At 42.5% G+C, this 8,183-nt stretch overlaps 1 protein-coding gene across 2 annotated transcripts; it reads right to left on the bottom strand.

Annotated features, from left to right (window-relative positions):
• Positions 1 to 2,558: 2,558 nt before the first annotated feature.
• On the bottom strand, positions 2,559 to 7,833 carry TMEM100 (transmembrane protein 100). 2 transcript variants are annotated; one of them, XM_065909183.1, is made up of 3 exons: positions 7,738 to 7,833; positions 5,276 to 5,420; positions 2,559 to 3,782 (listed from the first exon to the last, which is right to left on the bottom strand). In XM_065909183.1, exon 3 carries the CDS (start codon positions 3,715 to 3,717, stop codon positions 3,313 to 3,315), a length of 405 nt encoding a protein of 134 aa, XP_065765255.1. In that variant the 5' UTR covers positions 3,718 to 3,782; positions 5,276 to 5,420; positions 7,738 to 7,833; the 3' UTR covers positions 2,559 to 3,312. The 2 variants fall into 2 exon arrangements, with proteins under 2 accessions (XP_065765255.1, XP_065765254.1); XM_065909182.1 differs by lacking the exon at positions 7,738 to 7,833 and having other exon boundaries at positions 5,282 to 5,627.
• Between the last annotated feature and the right edge of the window lie 350 nt (positions 7,834 to 8,183).

Genomic DNA, 8,183 nt, shown 5'->3' with positions numbered 1-8,183 from the left:
GCTGCCCATGATGGGGTTAAAAGTTGTTCCTCTGCATTCTGGTATGTGTGAGGTCTAGGAAATATTCTGCTAGGTGATACAGTTGGTTTCTGACGCTCCAGGATGGGGCCAGGTTATCTCTTCAATGCATATATGCCTGCATCACGCTTATGCATGCATTTAACACATGCTTATCACTAGATAATCAAACTATTTGTAAAGACAAACCTTCGCCATTAAAGACATATGTTATGAGATACTTATGATACCACAACTCAAGTATGGATTTATCCTCCTCACGGGAGTTGGGAGCCACAGTATATAAGACTTGTCTGTGCCTTACAGACTTGCAAGTGTGTAGACCTTTTTAATGTGAATGGAGCCTTGCTCAACAGGGCAAGACCTTCCTGTACTTACTAGAAGAACCCAGAATTAGCCATTGCAAAGAGACTTAGGGAGGAGGGCAGGAGTGGGTTCAGGGGAGAATCTTTTCCAAGTCCTCACATCTAGGAGAGATATCACTCTTTCCAGTATGATCCTATTTCAGTCCTTACAATTTAAGTCATTCCATGCGGTTTCTTTGGGGACTCTCGGGTAGCAGCAGGAGGCCCCCTGGTGGCCTGAAATAGTTCACAAGCTAATGTTTTAAGCCTTTGAAAGGGCGGTGTAGCTAGAGAAGCACAAAGGTAGTAAATACCCACCTGGACCTGGCACATCCAGTAGGGAAGGGCAGAGGAGGTTGAGTTATTCTGGGAGAGACGAGGACTAAAGAAATTTCTTTTAAGAGATTAAAACAAATGAACTCTAATTCTGGATAAACCGCTCAACGGTCTCTGATTTCTATTCTTTAGTTCATTTAGCAAACACTTGCTGCTGAGTACCTAATCTGGGAAGGACATTTCATTAGGTATCACACAGGGGGTTTAAACATATATGACACATTATGTATTTCTAAGAAGCTTTGGAAGAGGATCCTATATTTATGGCATTATTGTGGTAGAAAATGAAAGCCATCAGAGACTTATAGGTAGAGGCTCGTGAAGAAGCAATTCCTTTCAGACAAATGGGAACCTCTAGGAAGAGGCTGCACTTAAGTTGGGGCTGTAAGGAGAATCAGGGTTTGGGTATGTTTGAGCTGGAGAAAGAAAGGATGGCATTATGCAGGAGGGAAAACAGAAGTTTGAATGTACATGGAGGCAAGAAACGTGAAGCCTGATCCAGGGATGCGGAGTCGTCTGGTCTGGCCACCTCATATGAGTTTTCAGGTTGAGAGTGAAACCTGGACACATCTGTTTGGATCAGACACAGCAGAACCTTGAACACTAGCCTGAGAAATCTCTTTATCGAGCAGTGGGGATTTTTTGGATATCTTTGAACCGAAAATAAAAAAGAAGCAGCATATCAAAGCACAATATTCCTTCCACTGTCATTAACACAATGTCATATACTTTCATTTGTTCCAGAGGAGGGTGGGCCTTCCTGTGTTTGAGATAATTGTAGTGTACTCCACTATACTGAACAGCTCCAGACTTCTGCCACCGGACCTTCAAAGCCAGGAGAAACCGGGCCACCCTGGCGTCTCTCCCTAACAAAACCGTCTGAGCTCCAGGGTGTGCTCTGTGCCAGAGGGCTCCTGCCGAATTTAAAGTCCTTGATAGAATGCTTTCCACCAAAAGTGCTAGGTTAGGCTTCCTTCGTTTTTCCAAGGTTTAGGAAAGGCTTTGTGTCTATCTTTCCTCTCTAGTTTAACCTGGTTTAAATGACATAAACCAGGAATATTTCTGGCTAGAGTTCTGCCGTAGAGTCCTAGCTGTTCAATATCCACAGAATTCAAGCAGTAACCTTATTTGCGTTGCATTATAACTAACTCAGTTAAGCAGTCTGAGAAGCTACACAATGCCTGGCGTATAGCTGGTGCTCAAAAATATGGTATGCAAATATTGAACCACAGGTTCAATAAATATGTAGGACTTCCCTGGTGACTCAGATGGTAAAGAAACTGTATGCAGGGCAAGAGACCTGGATTTGATCCCTGGGTCAAGAAGATCCCCTGGAGAAGGGAATGGCTACCCACTCCAGTATTCTTGTCTCAAAGAATCAAACACAACTGAGCAACTAGTACATATGTAATACATATTTAACAACATATTATAAAATTTTTGACCCCAGGCTTTGCTTTCCTAATTTTAATGACATAGAAATATTTTTAAATGACAGAATTCCTATTATTCTTCAAAAGGTATTAAAAAATGATGTGACAAATATAGAAATCATTGAGTTAGGTTAGGAAGAAGCAACATTTGAGAGGACACATTTGAGATGTTTCCGAGGCAAGGGAAGAAGGGCAACTTGTAACTGCAGCAACATAACTACAGGAGAACTAAGCATTTGAGAAGTTTTAGCAGGTGGTCCTGTGGCTAGGACTCCAAGCTCCCAATGCATGGGGCCTGGGTTCGATCCCTGGTCAGGGAAATAGATCCTGACCGATGCAACTAAAAAGAACCCGTATGCAGCAATGAAAGTCAAAGATCCCCGCATGCTGCAGTTGGGATCTGGTACAGTCAAAGAAGTAAGAAGTCTCAGCAGCAATGAGTATTTATTATTTTGAATGAACTGTACATGAAACTTAAAATTTTACATGAAATATAAAAATCATCAAAAGTGCTGTATAGGATTATTTTAATATTAATTTATCCCCCCATGTGATCTAGTAGCTACACATTTTACCTTTTTTAATGATCTGACACATCATTACAATCATGTAAGAACTGTCCAATGTTAAAACATAAAAAAAAAAAAAAATTAGTTTATTCCTCAAGAAAAGTACCACCAGTGATGCTTTACTGAAAATGAAAAATAAACAGATACCAGAGAATCAACTTTTTGGGAAAAAGAAATATCATAGAATTTCATGGGTGAATGCAAAGTCCAAAGCAGTTCAGAATCTCAGCAGAACAGTCTTGGGATATAACGTCCTAATAGTGTGGGTTATCTCCTTTGGAGGCAGGTCACTGGTGTGCCAGAACTCATCTTTTCTGGCCTATTTCCCAGCAAAATGTCTAATGCCACGAACCTCCCATGACTCCTAAAACATTTAATACAGAGGAAACACTGATTTTCAGTCTTAGAATAGCCCTTGGAGTTAAGTTTGTCGTAGAAGAAGAAAGAAGTCATTGCTCCCAGACGAGAGCCCCGTGCGCCCTCCGCCGGGAGGCCACCCCGCGCCTCTGGTCCCTGCCAAGCGCATCCTCCCCACTGCGGTCCTGGGCGCCCTGGCTGACGAAGTGAGAGCAGGTCCTTCAGGTCACGCGTCCTCGCTGGTCTCATTCGGTCCTAAGCAAACCAGCCCCTCTGATTCGCCACCAGAGTTGTCTGGCTCTCCCGCCTCTTGGCTTTCTTGCTCCTCTGCCTCACCTTCCAGCACAGAGCGCTGGACGCTAACAGAAAAAGTCCCAGGGACAGAAGGACCAGGCCCAAGATGGAGATGATGGAGCCGTGGGAGTTGAAGCTGTACGCCACGGCAGTGACCACGGTCCCGGTGATGAGGACCACCACGGCGAAGGGGATGACGCAGCGGTAGCAGGAGAGCTCGGCGCCCCCGGTGGCGGCCGCCAGCTGAATCTCACTGACCAGGGGTACCATGGTAACCACCACCTCGCCGTTGGCATTCTTTTCCATTGCCACCGGCTTGGGAGACTTCGGGGTTCCCAGGATCTCTTTTACGGGCTCGTCTGTCATTGTCACAGCGGCGTCTCCTAGCTGAGCTCACAGACTAGATCTGGGTGGTCTCGTCAGGGCAAAAACTGTGGAGAAGACAGGAGATGTCAGTTGAATGCATTAGAGTGAGCCCCACAAGTAGCAGGAAAGAGCTGGGGAAACACCACTATGTTCTTTTCTTTTCTAGGAGACATGGATGCCTGTGAAAATCAACTTTAATGTATTTTCCCCCCAACTTTTGCATTCTCTTTGCATTGGGCAGAAAGTAAGATAAAGCAGAGAACCATAAAGGAAGGGAAGGTATAGAAGCAGGAAGCACTTTACAGTGCTAAATGCTCTCTGGCAGTCTACAAATGTTTTACAAGCTTTTCTGCTTTGTCTATTGCTTTCTTTCCTCTAAACACAGAGAATCCTTCATCTTAATCTCAAAACAACCTCATTCAAGAGGAGAGCATGTTATAAACAACACTTTGCACGGTCCGTTCCACACTCACAGCAACCTAGACGCTGCCAATATTTCCAGGCATAACATGCATTCTTTCCAAACTATCGCCCATTCACTGTGCACCAAAGCAATGTCAAGACCAGCAGCCAGCATTTAAGTGATATTTTTCTACATCAACTGACAGTCAACAAATCTTCATTGCTGTAACTATTAAACGCAATGAAGCAGGCATCCTGGGTCCATGGTGGGAGTGCAGTTTGGCAAAAATTCAGTGATAATAAGGCTAAGATTTATGATCTAAAATGTGGCAGTATCCTTTGATCCATTTGAAAAGAGAAAAATAAGAAAAACAATTCAACAATTTTGTTGGAAATAATTTTGTGCTTTTTAATGTTAAAGAAGAGATCAACTATTAGAGTAATTAGCAGTTAATTAACAAATTTCCCATTAAATTCAACAAGGAATTTTGACATTATATGTACCACTTGTTTTAAAAAAATGAGCATACTGGATTTTCAATAAAGACTTACAAGCTCACTTTTACCCTATGTTCCAGTGTACAAAAACTTCATGCAGTTCATCTTTGTAAATATTTTGAACCTGAACATTTCAGAAGGAAATCTGAGACTCTCCGTCAAGAATCTCTGGTTGAAATGCCATCTCTGAGAAAACAGCGGACACTCCTGTCTTGTTCAGGCATGGCAAATCATTCTCTTTCACCCTTGAGAAGTGATCTAGCAGCTAAATAGTTGAACAGTTACAGTTATGCTTTAAATGGAAGCATTTAAAGGAAGATAGTGGAGATGATTTCAGTGAGATGACTACTTTGATCATATTAAATACTCACTGAAAACTAATTCAACCTCAAAGTCAGACCTCACAGGTTCTTCCTTGCCCTGGGGGGGTCAAAATATCACTCCTTGTCCAATGAACTAAAAATTAGAGATGTCTATTTGCATGAGACTTTCAGTCACCAAAGTTAATCACTGCTGTTCAAGATACCTTAATGACTGGTTAGATCAATAAAAGAATATTTGAGATTCTGTCTAAAAGAAAAAAAATATTTTTCACCCCAAAGCTGAAACTTCAGCTAACTTTAAAATGAGGCTGTGTCCCCCAAAGGTTTATACTTACATGTACCTCAGAGAGAAGCAATCCATTACCAGGGAGACCCCTGGACTTGAGAGGGAAGGAACAGCAGCCTCTGAGCTTCTTCTTGGACTTCTGAGAAGGCAGCCTGTCACAGCACTCTGTCAGTAAAGTGACGGGACAGAGATCTCTGGGGAGGAGAAAAGATATAAAATGCTGTGGGTTTTAGATCCTGAGCGCTTTCTTTCACTCTACCCCTTCCTAAATGACGCTTGTCTTTCCCTCTCTCTTTTTATTTCCTCCCCCGCTGGTTTGCTCCTCCCTGCCTTTTTTTTTTTTTTTTTTTTCTTCTTTCTTTTCCTTGCCAGCAGACTCTGAGTTTTGGCTTCCCCCAGCTCTGCTCAGTGACATGATAAGTCAGAATCATTTTAGAGTCCCCACAGACAGGAGGCAGCTTTTACTTTTATTTCTCTTGCAGCCTTTACTGAGCACACTGCTTTGCATTACTCATTTTTTCCCCAGCCAGACTCCTAATCTTCCCCCACCCAGCAGGCATTTTCACAAGAAAATCCCCGAGTCAGCGTTGCAGACCCAGCTGAGGGGACGGGGCCGAAGGGACAGACACTTTTAGGGCTGCAGGAACAGCTGTGAAGTCATCGGGCAGCTGAATCCAGCCTCTAAGCCAACAAAAATCTATGTTCCTAGGTTTCCCGAGTATTCTTTCTTCATGTATGTGTGGGCTGGCCATCTGAGGCTTAATACCTCCCTCCCCCGCTCGCCTCATTGGATGATAATTCATTTAGGAATGAGGGTGGAAGATAAAAATGTTTGTGGTTAAGGGTGAAAACCAGTCATTCTGATTTAAACATGATTACTAGGACGTAATTAATAGCTTTGGCAATACTGAAATCGTCATCGTGACCATCTCTCATTTATAGAGCTCCTCCCATGGGCAGGGCACATGCAAGGTGCATGCATTAACACTAATGCTCACAACTTTACAAAGGAGTTTATAAACAGTTTATAATGAGGCTCAGAAATGTTAAGCAATCTGACAAATGTCATAGAGAGAGAGAAAAACTCTTGGTTTAACTCTAGTCTTTAACAGGCACACTAATCATGTAAGGGGCTTGTTAAATGCAGATTCTAATTTAGTAGGTCGGTAGCTAGATCTTGGCTGATGCTAATCTGCTGCTCCTTGATCCACTTTAAGGAAGAAGATATTTTCAATATTCAAATACATATGACTAGATATATCATACTTTCAAACAATAAAGGTAAAGGTCTATTCCCCACCCCCTGTTGCCAAATGGTCTTTAAGTTACACATGAACTATTTAAAATTTGAAAGCCCACAGATTGTCTTTTGGAGTGAAAAATGAGCTTTTTTTTTGGAGTGAAAAATGAGATTATATGTCTTTTGGAGTGAAAAATGAGATCATACTGGGTGAGTCTTATAAGCTCATCCCTATACTTCTGTAGCTAAAAGTTAGCCATCTTCTATTTTTAGTCTATGCAACTTTTAATACCTTACTTTCAACTGATACAGGTAACACTAAAATATAAGTTAAATCTTGAAGGAGATTTGTTTTCCTTCTTTCTCTTGAGTTACATTTCTCCAGTTGCTGGTGGAGAGCATGGATGCTCTCAGGCACCTCACCTCTGTTGTATCAGAGCTCACTGTTTCCGGCGTAGTCTAGAAATAAGACCCTGGTGATTTTGTCATAAAGGGAAAGGGGTTGGAAGTGCTTCTTCATTGAAAAGAAATAAAGCTGGAAAGTTCTGGAAGCTTTGCTGAGTCAGGGAGCCCAGCCTGTTGAGGATGAGAATGACTGTTGGGCCTCAGCCACCACCATCCTCAGACTTTAAAGATGTGAGTTGTAAAGGGGCACAGCCATCCTCCAGGAGGAGTGCTGTCCCTTGGGATTGGAGACCAGGGGTACTTAGAACCAGAGCATTTAAGCACTGGCCAGCAATGCCCTGGGAGGATGGGGATACTGGGGATTCTTGAGGAGCTCTGTATGCAAGCAGCTGTCTTTCCACTGCAAACTGTGACCTTTGAGGACAATTCCTCTTTACTTTCTAGCAGGGACCTCTTCCCCCTCCCCACAACATAATCCAATGACCCCACTGAAGCTCGGGATATCACCCTATCCTGTTGAAGATCATGCTTCCCCATTGTCAAAGTCAAAGATACAGGATTTGAACTTCTCCCGGAAAGAAGCCAGAGGCACCTGGTAAGCTCTTGGCTGAATTTATAATGAGGGGCAGAGTGTGTATCTGTGTGCTGGGAGCAGGGTCGGTCTGTGTTGCTCCTAACACCCAAGCTCTCTTCAGCCTTTTCAGGCTTCAGAATTCTAACTCTTATTCACAGAACTGCATCTGCCTGCACACACAGGTGCACATCTTCAGATTCTAACAGCTGATGACTGGCACTGATTGATACAGAGAAAGTAGAAAGTAGAAAGCTTTGAGATAAAGCAGAAATTGTATTTCAAGAACAGATACCTGGGGTTTCCCTGGATGTCCAATGGTTAAGACTTCCTCTTCCAATGCAGTGGGTAGAGGTTCCATCCCTCACTGGGGAGCCAAGATCCTACATGTCTGGAGGCCAAAAAACCACAAAAAACACATAAAATAAAAGCAATATTTTAAGAAATTCAACAAAGACTTTAAAATGACCCATATAAAAAACAATCTAGAAAAAAAGATGAAATGGTTTTTAAAAAATGAAGAATAGATACCTATCATTACACCCAAGTACACCTGCAGTTTTAAATGACTTTTACCTCTTCAAATCAAAATTCAAAGAGAATTCCTAGTGATCAAAAGCCTTTGAATGACTTTTTCCTCCCTCCTCTCTGTGCCTATTAGAAATTAAACCCTTCTGAGAGTGCCTTAAGAAACACCTGTCCCCGATGCAAAGTCTCATCTATAAAGCAACTAGCCTTTTT

The sequence above is a fragment of the Muntiacus reevesi genome, chromosome 18 (assembly GCF_963930625.1).
Source record: "Muntiacus reevesi chromosome 18, mMunRee1.1, whole genome shotgun sequence".
NCBI classification, from domain to species: Eukaryota; Metazoa; Chordata; class Mammalia; order Artiodactyla; family Cervidae; genus Muntiacus; species Muntiacus reevesi.
This window is presented reverse-complemented; position numbering and strand designations above follow the sequence as displayed.